Source organism: Coregonus lavaretus (assembly GCF_964263955.1).
Source record: "Coregonus lavaretus genome assembly, chromosome: 1".
In the NCBI taxonomy this organism is placed as follows: domain Eukaryota; kingdom Metazoa; phylum Chordata; class Actinopteri; order Salmoniformes; family Salmonidae; genus Coregonus; species Coregonus lavaretus.
Genome location: NC_139988.1, coordinates 57,487,267 through 57,506,048, shown reverse-complemented (window position 1 = coordinate 57,506,048; position 18,782 = coordinate 57,487,267). Strand labels below are relative to the sequence as shown.

Below are 18,782 nucleotides of genomic sequence, written 5' to 3'. Positions count from 1 at the left end.
GCGCTTAGGACATTGTACTCGTCATTACATCTGGTTGGCAAGCATGTGAATGGTTTGTCTCTGGAGTGTATGGTCGATGAAACAGTGGAGCATGTGTTTTTTATTTTATTTATTTCACCTTTATTTAACCAGGTAAGCCAGTTGAGAACAAGTTCTCATTTACAACTGCGACCTGGCCAAGATAAAGCAAAGCAGTGCGATAAAAACAACAACACAGAGTTACATATGGGGAAACAAAACATAAAGTCAAAAATACAAACAGAAAATATATATACAGTGTGTGCGAATGTAGTAAGTTATGGAGGTAAGGCAATAAATAGGCCATAGTGCAAAATAGTTACAATTTCGTATTAACACTGGAATGATAGATGTGCAAAAGATGATGTGCAAATAGAGATACTGGGGTGCAAATTAGCAAAAATAAATAACAATATGGGGATGAGGTAGTTGGGTGGGCTAATTTCAGAATGGCTGTGTACAGGTGCAGTGATCGGTAAGCTGCTCTGACAACTGACGCTTAAATTTAGTGAGGGAGATAAGAGTCTCCAGCTTCATAGATTTTTGCAGTTCGTTCCAGTCATTGGCAGCAGAGAACTGGAAGGAATGGCGGCCAAAGGAGGTGTTGGCTTTGGGGATGACCAGTGAGATATACCTGCTGGAGCGCAGACTACGGGTGGGTGTTGCTATGGTGACCAGTGAGCTAAGGTAAGACGGGGATTTGCCTAGCAGTGATTTATAGATGACCTGGAGCCAGTGGGTTTGGCGACGAATATGTAGTGAGGGCCAGCCAACAAGAGCGTACAGGTCACAATGGTGGGTAGTATATGGGGCTTTTGGTGACAAAACGGATGGCACTGTGATAGACTACATCCAATTTGCTGAGTAGAGTGTTGGAGGCTATTTTGTAAATGACATCGCCGAAGTCAAGGATCGGTAGGATAGTCAGTTTTACGAGGGCATGTTTGGCAGCATGAGTGAAGGAGGCTTTGTTGTGAAATAGGAAGCCGATTCTAGATCTAACTTTTGATTGGAGATGCTTAATGTGAGTCTGGAAGGAGAGTTTACAGTCTAACCAGACACCTAGGTATGCAGAGCTGGTGGCCGGGGTAGTGGTAGCCAGGTGGAAAGCATGGCCAGCTGTAGCAAAATGCTTGTTGAAATTCTCGATTATTGTAGATTTATCGGTGGTGACAGTGTTTCCTAGCCTCAGTGCAGTGGGCAGTTGGGAGGAGGTGCTCTTATTTTCCATGGATTTTACAGTGTCCCAAAACTTTTTGGAGTTAGTGCTACAGGATGCAAATTTCTGTTTGAAAAAGCTAGCCTTTGCTTTCCTAACTGATTGTGTTTATTGGTTGCTGAAAAGTTGCATATCGCGGGGGCTGTTCGATGCTAATGCAGTACGCCACAGGGTGTTTTAGTGCTGGTCAAGGGCAGTCAAGTCTGAGGAGAACCTGGGGCTATATCTGTTCTTAGTTCTGAATTTTTTGAATGGGGCATGCTTATTTAAGATTGAGAGGAAAGCACTTTTAAAGAACAACCAGGCATCCTCTACTGACGGAATGAGGTCAATATCAATCCAGGATACGCAGGCCAGATCAATTAGAAAGGCCTGCTCGCTAAAGTGTTTTAGGGGGGGTTGGAAGGGATTTTGGGGATGGGGGAGAGTCTATTAGAAGTTAGTTTTCTCAGAAGTAGTGAGTTAGGTAGGAGGATTTAGAAATGTTGTACTCCAGCACAGTAGGTGGCAGCATGCACCTTTAACATTGGTTTGCGGACCGTCATTATATCATAGAAGAAGAAGAAGAAGAAGAAGAAGAAGAAGAAGAAGAAGAAGAAGAAGAAGAAGAAGAAGAAGAAGAAGAAGAAGAAGAAGAAGAGGTTTCCATAGCTAGGGCTGATAGTGAGGACTTGTGAAGACCAGAATCAACAATCGCTGCATGATCAAAACAGTTGTTTTGTCACTAGGTGTTAAAGTTCACAGTTAGCAATTGTTATGTACAGTAAATGTCAGCTGAAAAGTACCAGTGGCCTGGCTTTGGCCCCAAGTGAGAGCGACCAATATGTGCCCTTCTTTGCGAACCATAGGAAAATCTCCCTGGTCTTTGTGGTTGAATCTGTGCTTGAAATTCACTGCTCGACTTAGGGACCTTACAGATAATTGTATGTGTGAGGTACAGAGATGGGGTAATCATTTAAAAATCATGTTAAACACAATTATTGCACACAGAGTGAGTCCATGCAACTTATTATGTGACTTGTTAAGCACAGCTTTACTCCTAACTTATTTAGGCTTGCCATAACAAAATTATTGAATACTTATTGACAGAAGACATTTCAGCTTTTCATTTTGTCTTAATTTGTAAACATTTCTAAAAACATAATTCCACTTTAACATTATGGGGTATTGTGTGTAGATCAGTGACACAAAATCTAAATGTAATACATTTTAAATTCAGGCTGTAACACAACAAAATGTGGAAAAAGTCAAGGGGTGGGAATTCTTTCTGAAGGCACTGTATGTACCTCAACCCACCACACCTCAAATTATATTTCAGAAGAGAACATTTCCATTTTGGAGCACTTAACAATTCTCCTATATGCACGCACAACATCAGAAACGACTCCAGGCGGCCCTTTTGCTATTACGCCATAAACGGACAATGTATTTTCTGGTATATCTGCTGAACCAAACATGATAACACAGAAAATATGATGTCTACCCCTATGTTTTGATGGCCAATTATTAAAATGGTACCACGTACAACACCATAAGCAGTTCAGATTTTTATATAATGGTGGACTGCCATGGTAAACCATGCTAAGAAATCCAATGAAATCGCAGTTTCTGACAACGTATGCAATATAATTGGATCACAGAGTTTTCAAACCCAGAGTTCCAAGTGGCCAATACTACCGGGAATGTCTCGCGAAGCAGACTCAACAGACCAGCCGGGGTTTGGGGAGTCAATGGGAGAAGTGAAAATGTCTTCCTTAAGCGAAAAACTCACCAAGCAAAGCGAGGCGGGTGGAAAGGACGGGACAGGCAGAGCAGTGACTGTATGCTAGCAGGATAGTTCATATCTCCAATCATCTTCGCTTAAAGCGATGTTGTTTCCATAAGTCGATGACTTGGTCTAATTTAACCCTTATCAACCTCTTCCAATTCAAATGAGCTAAATAAAAATTGAATAATGACTACATTGTTATTGTTTTGTGTGACTACAGCACCAGCAATAAAATGCAAAAATAGAGACACGTTTTAATCGAGCGAGGCGTCAAAGTGTACAATCCGCCTTCCCGGCTTTGGTTGGGTCATTATAATTCAAAACAATGCATTCTAAAATAAATCACACACACTCCTCGCACGCTCGCCTTTGGTGAGTTTAGGTCATTAGTTGTTACTTTTCTCGCAATCTAAAGGCACAACCTAGATTCAAGCCAATGTCGGAAGTAGCTGAACATGTCATTACTACAACCTCGTGAAAGTGACAAACTGACACGCTTTCATTTAAGTCAAAAACAACTTTATATCAAAGGAGTGCCTTTGATATGACGGCCTGCACATGCGCAATCCGACAGGACAGGACTGTTACGCCTGGATCACACTGACAGAGACGGCATTTTGGTACACCAGAAGTACATTAATTTTCAATTGAATGCTGCGTTTGCCTTGCAGCATTGCGTTGCAGAGGCAGTTGCGTTGCAGAGGCAGTTGCAGTGCGTTCTGTGTGGTGCATACGTTGGATTTATCGAACGTATGCATCAAACTGTATGCGCAGACGGCTTGACAGAAATGGTAGCAGAAGGTGAATGTTGAATTTTTGTTGCACACATAACCAGATGATGCTGCGTACTATTTTGCGCAAAAACACTACTGGTGTGATCGTGAGACCTACTTAACGTCACTATGACATCGCCTACAAGTGAGATCAGGGATTTCTATTGGAGAAGCAGTTTCTGGACCTCGTCATGTATATTCTCTATGGCAGTATACTCTCTAAATGGGTCCCTGTGTAGTCTGGAGTGAGACACGGATCACTTTCCTATAATATGCAATTTAGCAGACGCTTTTATCCAAAGTGACTTACAGTCATGTGTGCATACATTTTTACGTATGGGTGGTCCCGGGGATCGAACCCACTACCCTGGCGTTACAAGCGGCATGCTCTACCAATTGAGCTACAGAGGACCTATCTTCTTCCTTATTACCATTGACTGGATCATGACCAAATCCACATCATACAAACCCAGAGGTATTGAGTGAACTCTGTTCTCCCCTAAGATCTCTAGACAACACTCTGTCATTGTGCATTTTCCCAACACCTCCTATTTGGAGGTCTGAGCAGAACAGCCTCAAAACAAATATCCACCTATAATACAACAGCAATGTCAAATCTGTTCTCTTGTATGGTTTGGAGTGTTGCTGTGTTGTCTAGAATGACATGAGAGGAATGGCGTCTTTAAGCAGTGGATGTCTCAACAGAATCTGCTGCATCTTCTGACCGAATAAAATACACTACAGTAAGCTATACAAGAAGACAGGTTGCCAATATGTCACACGGCACATCAAGAGACTATGACTCCAATGGCTTAGCCACAATGTCACACAGAATGCAGACTCATTATGGACTTATGTCCCAATGTGGATGAAGTCCATTGAAGTACAGAATATTAGATCTTTGCCAGCATATGTGGACTCTCTGGCTAGAGGGTCTTGTACACTCTGCTCTACTATGACCCTGTTGGTCATCCATGCCATGAATCTTGGTCACATACTGTATACTAGACCATACAATCTTGCCTAAATTGACAATTTGTCTGGCCTAGATGGTCATATGCACTCCAACCTTCTACTCGGTACAGCTAAAGGAGGTTCCTTCCATCTTTTCTTTATTTTCCTTTGCTGCTGCTGCTTGTTCTTTGGGGGTCTAGGCCGGGTTGTTGTAAAGGACTCCGTGACAATCGTTGTGAAAAGGGCTATATAGATAACATTTGTATTCATTGATTTTGATGTGCCGCCCCAATGCATCATTTGTGGAAGGATGTCCTTTACTGTTCCTTTCTTCATGAACATCTTAAAATGAGCTTGATTGATGTTATCTTGACTGTTAGTACAATAATTTACATGTAATCATAAAGGAGAATTGTGAATGGCTCCAAAATGGAAATGTTCTCTTCTGAAATATAATTTGAGGATTGGTGAGTGGCATTTGGCACCCACAAGCACTTGAGGTACATACTGTACGTGCCTATGAAATCGCCAAGACCCTGGGTCCAGACAATTTCAAAGGCCTTTCTGTGTTCCATGAATTTACAGTGTCACACAGTATCCACATTCACAGCCAGGGGAAAGACGACAGCAGTAGACAACTGTATGGCACTCTATGCCACAGAAATAATATTCTGTTGCGTACGTTTCCCATTATATAATAATCTGAACTGTTTATGATGTTGTACATGGCACCGTTGTAATCATTGACCATCAAAACGTAGACATTACATTTTCTATGTTATCATGTTTGGTTCAGGAGATATGATGCAAAATAAATTATTTGGTTACGGCGGAATGGAAAATGAGGTGTTTTTGCGATGGCTCCATATTTGAAAATGTTCAGGGTCCCAAACTGTGCAAGTGTAACAAGTTTCATGCTTTTATGAAAAAGTTAACATTTTCATATATTGGACTATATAGGAGTAACATAGGAGACAAGCAAATTAATGTAGGCCCTACACAGCAACTCTCCTACTAGGCCTACTGTATTGGGGTCTGCCAGTCTATAAAATCAACAGCCTTTTCATGGAAAATAGCCCAGTGCATGATCGAGTAGGCCTAACAAAGCAATACAAATCTTTTGAACTGTATTGATCCCTTTCAATCAGAGGTTCAATTGGGATGTTGTTGGTGGTGTCGGCCTCACTGTAGCCAAAATTGTTTACTTTTCCATGATCATTTATGTCAAACATACGGCCCGCAGACCAGATCCTGCCCTCAAGGGGGTCCAATATATTCAATATACTTTATTAGAATGACTAAAACTAAATTGTGTAGGAATGATAATGGGCCTACATTTAAGCCGTTCCTTGACTGTGTCCAGCTCGCTAATAATCACCTAAATTAAATATAGACAGTCATGGAGTATTGAAAATTCCAAAAACGATGGATAGGGCACTATCGTTTGCAAATTTTGACAGCGAGGAAATATAAAAACATTTGAGTGCGGCCCTTCGGACCTTGTTGAAGACCCGAAAGTGGCCCCCGGGGCAAAATGAGTTTGTGCTGTCTCCTATCTACCATTGATGATGTCATCAGTGTTATCCAGGACATCTCAGGTTCTCTGGAGTATACCTGCGTCCGGGAGTCTGTTGTGTGTACAGTATGTGTTTGTGAGAAAATGATCAGAATAAGCGCAGTCAAACAACATTGTATACAAATGGCTGTAACACAGTTTTTTAACCCTTCAGTTGTTTCAAAGTTAGACCTATTACATGACATTAGACACATGGTACTTCAGGATGCTTTATATAGTTTATTAAATATTGCATAATACCGATCACAGCAGTAAATAGTGTTGTCTTCATTTAATATGGACATTGTAACAGCACCGCAAAAAAGAAGCAAACAAACAAAACCTGTTGCAGGTTGTGCATCTCTGCAAACAAAATAAAAATAAAAAAAATAAAAAGTTGTCACATACACCGGATAGGTACAGTGAAATGTGTTGTTTTACAGGGTCAAAACATAGTAGTACGGCGCCTCTGGAGCAAATGAGGGTTAAGTGCCTTGATTATGAATCATTTATTTGAAGCATTGTGTCACACTTTAGTCTAGGTACTGGTACAGTATTGGTACTTAGTACATGTCTTCTCCCATCACAAAGACTAAAACTAAAGGTAAAAACAATAGTAATATCCTTAAATATGACAAATGGATACATTTCTGTGATAATCAATAAAAGCAAATGAGAATTTGGCACAATTTGCATCTGAAATAAGGCATTTACGATCCTCACAAAATGGCAGCGTAATGTTACTTCATATGCATCAAACTGTCTGTGCTAAATAACTTCACTCTGTGCTTTGCCCAAAAAATCATTCAGGTAAATAAGCTGGAACAACAGATTGAGCTTCATGTGACTTTTCCCATCACTTGCATTCCATACTTTATTATACATATTTACAATCCTTATTGTGCCAGGCTGTTTAATGGTTTACATATTAATTCAAGCTGAAAGCACTGATCCTTTTTACATAATGTGTGTATACAGTACTCCACAATCATACATTCATACATCCTGCGATGTTTCATGGAGCACATTAACATTCTACACTGACTTGTAAGGCTATCATTTGATACCACAAGAAGAGTGATTTCTTGTTGCCAAAGTCTATCATAGTCAGTTTGACATTGAACAGACCTTTCCTTATTAAATTGTCCCTGGATATTATAAGCTTTGTTTTGACTTCGGATGTCTGTGTTGGAGAAGGGTAATAATAGCTATAGTGCAAGTGCTAGCGTGGGGGAACCACATAATTAAATAGAACACATTGTGTTATACTGTATCTCTATGGGGTAAACAGCTCACAGCTGAGTCATAATACAACCACCACTCAGATTATCCTTCAGAAACATACATTATGGCAGTTTTGTACAGCAGACCAAGGGGAAATGTAAATGTAAGAAATGGGAGAAACACTGCTTACAAACACATTAATGGCCATACAGTAGAACCACAGGAGGCTGCTGAGGGGAGGACGGCTCATAATAATGGTTGGAATGGAGTAAATGGAATGGCATTAAACACTTGGAAACCATGTGTTTGATGTGTTCAATACTATTCTATTGATTCCGTTTCAGCCATTACTAAGAGCCCGTCCTTCCCAATTAAGTTACCACCGGCCACCATGAGAACACCTCATCTATGCTTCCCTGTTGCCGCAAAATACTTATTGATATTCATATGATATGATTTAGAGACAAACTCAGCAACTCAGTACAATGTAACTGGTTTTGTAAAAACAACTGTCACACAAGACTATATTCTCATCAATGTTGGCTGTTGGCTATAAAAAAGCTAGGGATAAACGATGTTGAATGTTTGAGTGTTGTATTGTCTCATGTCAATTACAAACATTGTAACAGCTTGACAGAATTAAGCTTTCTATTCCTTTCAAGTACAACCAACAGATGAGTAAACAGGCAGAGCTGGACTTCATCGTTGAATAAATATCTCACAAGGTAACATGATAGGGGTAGTTAATAACTCCAAACCATGTCCCAATCTGGTCAATGCTAATCATCACTGCACAACTGTAGCTAACTTCATCAAGTGGAGAAATAAAGATGTGTGACATATAAGTAATCTTCATCAGTATCACTCCAGAAACTAGATTAAGTATTACTACTGTATAAAGGTAATAATACTAGTTAGATGTTGATAGTCTTACTGATATCCTCTAATTTAATGTATACTGCCTAGTGAACCCAGACTGTCACTCATGATATTTAGGATTCCACTGAAGAACACATAGCAGTGAGTCATAAAGAGGAAGAATTTGATATGACCAAGTTAAGGCATCCTTTTTTCAATCTGCCAACTTTTCAGGATATACAGTATTCTGACATGGTGCGTGCCTTTTACCAGCTTACAGATCTGATGAAGCTTTCAAATTGGGGACCTCTGTCCTCACAGGAAGACTGCTTCGATATCCAATTCAAAGCAATCTTCCTTGAGGGAGCAGTCCAGTTCAAAGATAATTAGTAAATGTTTTTCTTGCTGTTGCCTAGGCCACAAAATAATGATGGCACTAACCTTTTTATGCGAGCAAAGTATATGTCAAAAAAAGAATAAAACATTTGTCGCTAAACTTTCCAAATGTCGACAAAACAAAATACGCTAGACAGCGTGGACTTTTTTTGTGTCTGTAAAATTAACTATACGAGAAATGGCTGTGGAAACACCTTTTAATGCGCAAATATTGATATAATAACCATCATATCGAAGTTAACTTGGAGTCACGTAATGAAATGTTGTGTGGTCGTCCCACGACAACTCAGGAAAGCATGCAGTTTATTAAGCTACAGATTAAATAAGTTATGATGAACTTCACAGGGTAATGAAAGTGCATGGTGATGAGCTTGATGCTCCTTTCCAATAAATATTCTGGTGACATGATGAATGATGCTTGGCTGCCGTTTGACAAATAAAAAGAATCACATCATGTAGGCTAGCCTACCCACACTGTATCTGCAAACTGTTGGTTAAAGCGCACGTGCCAAGACCAGAGTGGGCATATTCTCTATATAACGCTACATTTTATGTGACAAAAACATCAGTAGCGTTGAAAATGCGGTGGAAACACATTTAACTTGTATTTTGGGGCATGTGAATTTAACCGCAAAAGTTAAATTTATGTGCATTACGTCATCACGCACAGCCTTTTCCCCACAAGTAAAATTGATTGAAACATCTCTGGTGGGAAAATGCGCATCTTGTTTTTATGCGGATTGTAGAATATTCACATGAAAATCTGTCGCCAATTGGATGGAAACCTAGCTATTGATACAGTTAAGTGCTTCAAAAAAAAAAAAGAGTGGCGTACCACACCTGTCCTGTGGTTCCACTGAAGCTAGTCTAGCTTAGGCAGCGGTCTGCCACCGGCTACCTCACAGGAATCACAGAAGATCACGCACACTCACTCACTCATTAGCTCATACACACACACGATCTATCTTCATCAGGTACATACATAGCACAGCCAGTCTTCCTGATTGCATTTATCACTTCATCTGACAGAAAGCTTAGCTAATATTAGCTAACATGTTTGATCATTTTCGGATTTCTATCATGCAGATGAACGTGCTCGAATTATAGTACAAACCTTGAATAGAAACCAGAGGCTATACTAAAATGGCATTGGAAGCTTTTGGACTACACTGAGGTAAGAGTGTTCTGCTATTTTATAAAGACTACAAGCCTACATTGTCACAAACATGGCTTTATAGCTTTTAGTGCATTCTGAGCTAACAAAATCAAGCCATTCCACGATGATACACAATATAGCAGGCCTATAAATTTGTTTCTTGAAGTTCGCTGTCAGGTCAATGGGTTTTTGAAATTTAAACCAAGGAATATGGTCTGTTGGACACTGTCCAAGTATGTGTCATCACATACAGGCTAGTACCTTCATGGTATGTCCAACCAAACACTACTGGTTACTGGGTTTTCCTAGGAAAAACATTTGTCTTCTAGACAGCTTAGCAAGTCATGTCAACCTTCAAATGTATCTGCATTCAAAGTTAAAGAAAAATACTTTTGCCAAAATAGGTCCTGAAAGGTAGCTGATGAATAACAGCTCCTATTTCTCTAGCGCGTCAACAACAACACATTTGAGCCCTCCTGATCCATCATGGAGGTTATAAGAACCACTCTCTTGATCTATGAACTGCTCTGCTACTGACCTGCCATATAGATAGACATTCATGTGCTTCAGAAATACTTTGTATAGTAGTTAACAATCACAATAACACACCGCAAGTACTATACCTACTGTACAAGATTATACAGTGTACAAAACATTAGGAAAACCTGCTCTTTCCATGACAGACTGACCAGGTGTATCCAGGTAAAACCTATGTTCCCTTATTGATGTTACTTGTTAAATCCACTTCAATCAGTGTAGATGAAGAAATATTTTAAAGCCTTGAGACAGTTGAGACATGGATTGTGTATGTGTGCTATTCAGAGGGTGAATGGGCAAGACAAAAATATTTAAGTGCCTTTGAATGGGGTATGGTGGTAGGTGCCAGGCGCACCGGTTTGAGTGTGTCAAGAACTGCAACGCTGCTGGGTTTTTCACGCTCAACAGTTTCCCGTATGTATCAAGAATAGTCCACCACCCAAATGACATCCAGCCAACTTGACACAATTGTGGGAAGCATTGGAGTCAACATGGGCCAGCATTCCTGTGGAATGCTTTTGACACCTTGAGTCCATGTCCTGACGAATTGAGGCTGTTTTGAGGGGAAAAGGGGGTGCAACTCAATATTAGGAAGGTGTTCCTAATGTTTTGTACACTCAGTGTATACCGCAGTGTGTGACACTTATTTTTTACTAAAAGTTCCATTGTCAGAATATCATATGATAAATTCAGCCATGTACTGTGCAGGACGTGGTTAGGGTATGTATACACCACACTGACGATTGGGCAGTGTCAACAGCTAGCTTTCTCCTATCGTGGCCTCATAAACATTAACATACCTCAGACCAAACTGATCACTTACACTAGACCAACGTATTCACTTGACTAAATGACTATCCTAATTTAAAGTCAAGCGCAATAGTAATTATTTCCCAACACTCAACAGGCAACCATGGGTTAGAGCTAGGTTCTCCTCACACTATAAATGTTTGTTGACAGGTTATAAGTTGACCTCTTTTACGTAATTTCCTGGAAACGTGCCAAAGTGTTTTGTCCTCTTCGAGGTACCTGAGAACGAAACAACAACAATATTTGTTAGTCTTTGCAATCAAATGTGCCTACGTATGTGATATAATAGCAACCACTACCATTGAGTACATAAACACACATTTAGATATCAGGCTGAACAAATGTACGTTTTGAACTCTATGGGCTCTATTTTCGGGCTGGTGTTAAGGAGGCGCTAGTGTCAAACGCACGCTCTTTGGCAATTTCGACTTGTTAAAGCCAGCACTCTGCTATGGCGCCAGGGTTGGTAATTGACCTGGAAGGGGTGGAAATATTTGGTGTGTGTCATTAAAAACGTGCCAATTTCAAGCAGCGCTACTGGTGATATTTAAGACTTACTAAAAGCTGGTATTAGCAGTAACGCAATTGGTTATTGCATCGATTTTGTCAGCGGAGGCGCACAGTAGCCTAATGAGTAGCCTATAACCAATGTTTTATTAAAATATCTTCGAGCAGCAAAACAGACATTCCCGTTTTCCTTTATATTGGACATTATTTTTGTCCATGCAGCTTCTGTGAAAAGTTTAGACTCAGTAGGCCTATGTGCGATGCCATTGAATGAATGGTGTCAGTGACCGTAGGAAGTCTGTTCAGGAACATAATGTTTTTACAATAGACTGCTTATTGTTTTTCCTTGATCATTTTGTAAAAAAATAGCATCCTCCACTTTCATCTGTTGGACCTAACTGTCAAATTGCGGGAATTCCGATCGCTGTCCATGGTGCTGAATCCGCTTGTAGCCTAGGCTATTTGCCTGTTCGTATGTTTACCTGGAACGGAGCAAATGGAATGGCATCAAACACGGGAAACCATGTTTGATGAATTTGATACCATTCCACCAATTACGCTCTGGCCATTACCAAGAGCCCGTCCTCCCCAATTAAGGTGCCACCAACCTCCTGTGGTGTGCACCCATTGCCTTATGCTCATGGAACAAGAGATGTGATTTATGATATCACGCTTCTGACCCGATCCTATTTAGAAATATTGTTGTTTTAAAAAACAGATTGATTGCTTTTCATTTAATTTGATTAAAAACCTAACTTATTAGAAAGATTCAGCATCAATGGGTTTATGTTGAGAATGTACATGGCTATTTCTGGAGAAGTGCAAATATGATCAGTAAGATAGTTCCATGATGTTTATAAAGCATTACATTTGGGAGCAGTATAATGGTGAGTGGACTTTCCCCCTTTCTCTTTATATTCAATCTTTGTCCAGCTCCTGTGAAAAGTTTGAATGTGCGTAAAACCCTCCGTAGTTTTAGTTGCCTTGTCTATATTATAAGCCCACGGGAGTAATTATGGTGCCTGTAACTGTATTTAGACATATCCCAATTTTTCTTAGAATTTGATTAGAATTATACAGTCTTTTTAGGCCTCATCAATAGCCTAGTGAATTTAATTTTGATTATTGACTACGTTTGGCATGTCCATGTCCAGACTGCAATTTACAGTAGGCCTAGCCCCTATATCAGTGCTAATGCTATAGCTTATGTATAACAATGCAATTAGAACAATGTGGACTGCAAACATGTTCAACATATTTAGCAAATATGGGGCAGGCTATTTAACGAACTAGGCTATAACGGCCTAACATTCAAATTGGAGTTGATGACAACGCAATACATAAAAGACCGTAAATACACAACTTGAAGCAACCACATATTTAGCCATTGAGCACATTCTGATTGGCCAGTGAGGTGTCAAGCCGCAACACACCCACAACTTGTTTATTTATCAAAACCCAGCTACCAACAGGTACTGCGGCCATAATTAGGGTTGTGAAAATAGCAAAAATATTTTTTACATACCCCAAAACCTATAGCGCTACTGCCAGCGCTAAGATTGACCATTGTGTTAGATTTGTTAAAATAGAGCCCTAAGTGTTTGAACCTCCTCTATGTGCGAGTTTCTGAGAAACTACCCACATGGCAGTTTTACCCTCTGCTGTCACTCTGCTGTAACCCTATATGGATGGATGTGACTGTGACTATATCTTTGGGGAATCCATCCTGAGGCCCCAGGCACATACCAACAAACCAGCCATCATCGCACTTCTCCATGACACTGACAAGATCTCCCTCCTGCAGCTCCAGCTCATCTTCATTCTGTGGCACGTAACTGTACAAAGCCTGGAAACTGTAGGATAACATTACATAAAGTCAGAACTACAACCACAAAAGGACTTGAGAGACATAGCATCAAAAACGTAATAAGATATGTATATACCAGACCAGGGTCGTGTTCATTATGCACCAAATGGATTAAAACCAACTGAAACAGGGAGGGACTACTGGGACTTGTCCCATAAAAATAAACGCTAATTTTAGTTTTCTGTTGCAAAGCATTTTAAAACGTTTTCCGTTGCGTGCCCTACTGAACATGACTGTTGAACTGGGGCTTTGAAGCCTTAAGTCAGACAGCAACAGTAAAACAGAAACCAGAGTATCCAGAGCTCAGACTAGACGTCAGACGGCCATACTCACATTCCACAGCTGAGACGGCTTGGCTCCGGGCTGTTGCTGTGGGACTGGGGTTGCTGGGAAATGATGAGAGATTGTTTACTGGGGTGAAGGGGGGGAAGTAGTCTGTGAAGGACAGAGTCATTGGGGTGGGGGGAGAGGGTGCTGCAGTACCTCACCGAGGTCTCAGCTATATTCATGATCTCATTACACACCGCCTCCTAGTGACAGTGGCCAGGTCAGAGAGAGAATACCCAGAATCCCCAGTCAGCCCAGAAGGAGAGGACAGATGAAGTTGGGTTGGGTAGAGGGGTGGGGCAGGGAGTTAGAGGGCGCACAGGAAGGAGGAAGGTAGGAGGTCCAGTGAGTGGCAAGGCAGAAAGGGAGGGGTCCGTTAGAAACCAGGAAAAACCAGGAAAGTCGAGAAACACCAGAAGAGATGGTGGTGGAGTCCGGCCGAGGGGTAAGCATGGAAGAGCAAGACACTAGAGTGAGTGGCATATAGAATGTACACAGTCACAATGAAATATTAGTTCACGTCTGATACTATTCAAAAGATGACATGCACAATCAGCGGGGAGGAAAAGATGGCAGCAAGGTCATGCAATAATGCGGTCATATTAATCTTATTGACTTGTTCTTTACAGAAACTCAAAGTAACAGTCTGAAGCTGAGTGATGGGATTTAGGATAAATGATTAGTTACAGTGCCTTCAGAAAGTATTCAGACCCCTTGACTTTTTCCACATTTTGTTACATTACAGCCTTATTCTAAAATTGATTAAATTATTTTTCCCCCTCATCAATCTACACACAATACCTCATAATGACAAAACAAAAACAGGTTTTTAGAAATTCTGGTAGATTTCTTAAAAATTAAAAACAGAAATACCTTATTTACATAAGTATTCAGACCCTTTGCTATGAGACTCGAATCTGAGCTCAGGTGCATCCTGTTACCATTGATCATCCTTGAGATGTTTCTACAACTTGATTGGAGTCCACCCGTGGTAAATTCAATTGATTGGACATGATTTGGAAAGGCACACACCTGTCTAGATAAGGTCCCACAAGTTGACAGTGCATGTCAGAGCAAAAACCAAGCCATGAGGTCGAAGGAATTGTCCGTAGTGCTCCGAGACAGGATTGTGTCAAGTCACAGATCTGGGGAAGGGTACCAAAAAATGTCTGCAGCATTGAAGGTCTCCAAGAACACAGTGGCCTCCATCAGTGTTAAATGGAAGATGTTTGGAAACACCAAGACTCTTCATAGAGCTGGCCGCCCGGCCAAACTGAGCAATCGGGGGAGAAGGGCCTTGGTCAGGGAGGTGACCAAGAACCTGATGGTCACTCTGACAGAGCTCTAGAGTTCCTCTGTGGAGATTGGAGAACCTTCCAGAAGGACAACCATCTCTGCAGCACTCCACCAATCAGGCCTTTAAGGGAGAGTGGCCAGACGGAAGCCACTCCTCAGTAAAAGGCACATGGCAGCCCACTTGGAGTTTGCCAAAAGGCATCTAAAGACTCTCAGACCATGAGAAACAAGATTCTCTGGTCTGATGAAACCAAGATTGAACTCTTTGGCCTGAATGCCAAGCATCATGTCTGGAGGAAACCAGGCACCGCTCATCACCTGGCCAATAACATCCCTACGGTGAAGAATGGTGGTGGCAGCATCATGCTGTGGACATGTTTTTCAGCGGAAGTTACTGGGAGACTAGTCAGGATCGAGGCAAAGATGAACGGAGCAATGTACAGAGAGATCCTTGATGAAAACCTGCTCCAGAGCGCTCAGGACCTCAGACTGGGGCGAAGGTTCACCTTCCAACAGAACAGCGACCCTAAGCACACAGCCAAGACAACGCAGGAGTGGCTTCGGGACATGTCTCTGAATGTCCTTGAGTGGCCCAGCCAGAGCCCGGACTTGAACCCGATCTAACATCTTTGGAGCGACTTGATAATAGCTGTGCAGCAACGCTCCCCATCCAACCTGACAGAGCTTGAGAGGATCTGCAGAGCAGAATGGGAGAAACTCCCCAAATAAAGGTGTGCCAAGCTTGTAGCGTCATACCCAAGAATGCTCAATGCTGTAATTGCTGCCAAAGGTGCTTCAATCAAGTACTGAGTAAAGGGTCTGAATACTTATGTAAATGTGATATTTATGTTTGTAATAAAAAACAATTTAATCAATTTTAGAATAAGGCTGTAACGTAACAAAATGTGGAAAAAGTCAAGGGGTCTGAATACTTTCCAAATGCACTGTAAGTGCTGAAGTTCAGTTAAATTAACAGTGATGAGTTAAAGGAAGCGATAATCATAGATCATGATAAATAAATCCCCACCACATATTTCTTATCCAGAAATACCAGACATACACATTTTCTAATATTTTCGTCGCCCACAAAATGCAAATCAGCACCTTACCGCGAATGAGTTCGCATTCATGTTGTTGTCCTGGATGTCAAACAACATGACAGGGCTTCTGGATGTTCTTCCATGGTAGTCGCTCTCATTCTTCACCAGCTGTAAGATGAACAACACACACATTAGACTCTGTATGGTTCACAAATAGGAGTTCCCCACTGGGCACAGACGTCAATTCAACGTCTATTCCACGTTGCTTCAACGTAATTTCATTGAAATGACATGGAAACAACGTTGATTCAACCAGTGCGTGATGTCTGGAAGCTGTAAACACAATCGCAGTGGAAGTCAATTCACACTGTTTGTTAGAAAAATCCATAGATATCTCTCGAACAAAAGTTATTTTCAATAAAAAGAATATTCAAAATATTTAGATTTTCTTTAAAAACATTCACAAACCAATCTTAATCCTCAAATAGTAATCAAATTGGCTTCTCTATGACAATATTTTCCAATATGATGGTATAATGGTGGGGGTCAAGAATCTGCAACCCCTCTCTGAATCATTCAACACATTTAAAAAATAAAAATCATGCACGGTCACATGGTTTTCATTCCAAACACCTGAGATAAATTGGGTTTTCATATGAAGATTTAACACTCAAACATGTGCATGTTAGTAGTGCACACAACAACAAAACATGCAGACCAAAATATGACACAGGAGCCGTGTAAGCTCTGCTGGTCAACATTACAGTTAGTCGTCATTCATTTACATTTGACATTTTAGTCATTTAGCAGACGATCTTATCCAGAGCGACTTATAGTTAGTGAGTGCATACATTTTTCATACTGGCCCCCCGTGGGAATCGAACCCACAACCCTGGCGTTGCAAGCTCTACCAGAGGCCTGTTTCTATTGCACATGATCTATCTAGAGGCAGCAACAACGGAGGGAAGAACTCCAGTTCTAACCACAGTGAGCCCGAGATGCAACACTGCACACCATGCAGTATATCAAGATACCTCTGCAGGGCTATTTCGCCAGCTGCCCAGGGCTTTGCGGCCAGTGCCCCTGTCTCCCTCTGCCCCCTCCCCCTCCGTCAACTCCCTCTCCAGGATGCTCAAGGGGCTGGCCCCTGTCAGCCAGCTCTCCAGGCCCACCCCTCCACAGGGGCTCAGGCTGCGGGACAGACGAGGAGAGGGAGGGGAGAGCAGGAAGTCCTCCCCCTGGGGCGGGGTGAAGGTGAGGTAAGGGGTGGCCGAGCCAGGGCGGGGCGGGTAGGGCGGAGGCAGGGGGGAGGCGGAGGGGGAGGCCATGGGGGAGATGCAGTACGGGCTGCCGCAGATGGGGGGCACGGGGCTGGCAGACTTGGAGGGGGGCAGGTACTCGCCCCAGCGGTAAGACACAGAGGGGAGCGGGGGTAGAGGAGGGGTGGGGGCAGTGGGAGGGCTGGAACCCCCTATGGTCAGGGAGATCCACTCAGAGGAGATGGCATGGACCTCGGGAGACACAGAGCGGCGGGGGGATCGGGGGAGGGGCAGGGGGGACGTGGTGAGCCGGTTGTTACGGACACGGTTCAGCTTATAGACCAAAATGACCAATCCAGAGAGAGAGGGGGGACAGAAACGGAAAGATGAAACATTAGACATGAGTATGAATAAACAAAACACAAATAATAAAGTTAAAATAAATAGCAATAGTAGGACACAAAAGTAAACTTAAAAACTGCGGCAAACTTGGAGTAGGACTGTTGTATTCCTGGAAAGACTGAGCTCTACAAGAGTGTGTGTGTGCGGAGTGTGTCATTACCTGAGGGGAAGCATTGAGGCTGCGGTGAGGTGATTGGCCAATGGGGGGGTCTGGGTAATCCAATCCATTCTTGACTCTGGGTCGTTTGTGCACCTCTATGTAGGTGACTGGGAAGATACCCTGGCGATTGGTGCCAGAGACTTTGCCCTCGTACCAGTTCTCATCGACCCTGCGAATCAGGATGATCCTCTCTCCCTGTAGACACACATTGGCATCCCATTAGCTCATACGGTATGATCGCACATTTAGATACATGATATATCATACCATTACATAAGATAATGTAACATTAAAGCAAGCACAAACTAAACACCATCAGCACACACAACATTTCTGCTAAGCATAATGTATTTATTGTATCCTGAAACTATGATGGTACTATGTTGTAATACTTTGTGATTTCCATCTGTATTATGTAAAAAGAGGAACACATTTTACAAATGCTCCGAACCTCAATACCCTTAAAACCCTGTTCTTCTTTTTACCTTTCTGAAAGACATCTCCACCACTGTGTCCCCTGTAAAGTTGAAGCGTGCAATGGCCTCTCCATACTCCAGCACCTGCACTGGGGCACTCTTCTTTGGCTGGGCCTTCTCCGTGGGGGGAAGGAGCTGGAGAAAACATACACACAAAGCCCAAAATACATCGGTCAATGT

At 41.9% G+C, this 18,782-nt stretch overlaps 1 protein-coding gene across 1 annotated transcript in view; it reads right to left on the bottom strand.

The window, feature by feature from the left end:
- Nucleotides 1-6,512: 6,512 nt before the first annotated feature.
- Nucleotides 6,513-18,782, bottom strand: part of LOC311127947 (sorbin and SH3 domain-containing protein 1-like) — a 102,058-nt gene continuing 89,788 nt past the window's right edge. Inside the window, exons 21-27 of the mRNA XM_084159849.1 lie at nucleotides 18,612-18,737; nucleotides 18,127-18,321; nucleotides 17,340-17,897; nucleotides 16,375-16,473; nucleotides 13,976-14,028; nucleotides 13,522-13,628; nucleotides 6,513-11,487 (exon numbers count right to left, since the gene is read on the bottom strand). Of these exons, the coding sequence (XP_084015975.1) occupies nucleotides 11,420-11,487; nucleotides 13,522-13,628; nucleotides 13,976-14,028; nucleotides 16,375-16,473; nucleotides 17,340-17,897; nucleotides 18,127-18,321; nucleotides 18,612-18,737 (1,206 nt within the window). The 3' untranslated portion in view covers nucleotides 6,513-11,419. The remainder of the gene's footprint in view (nucleotides 11,488-13,521; nucleotides 13,629-13,975; nucleotides 14,029-16,374; nucleotides 16,474-17,339; nucleotides 17,898-18,126; nucleotides 18,322-18,611; nucleotides 18,738-18,782) is intronic.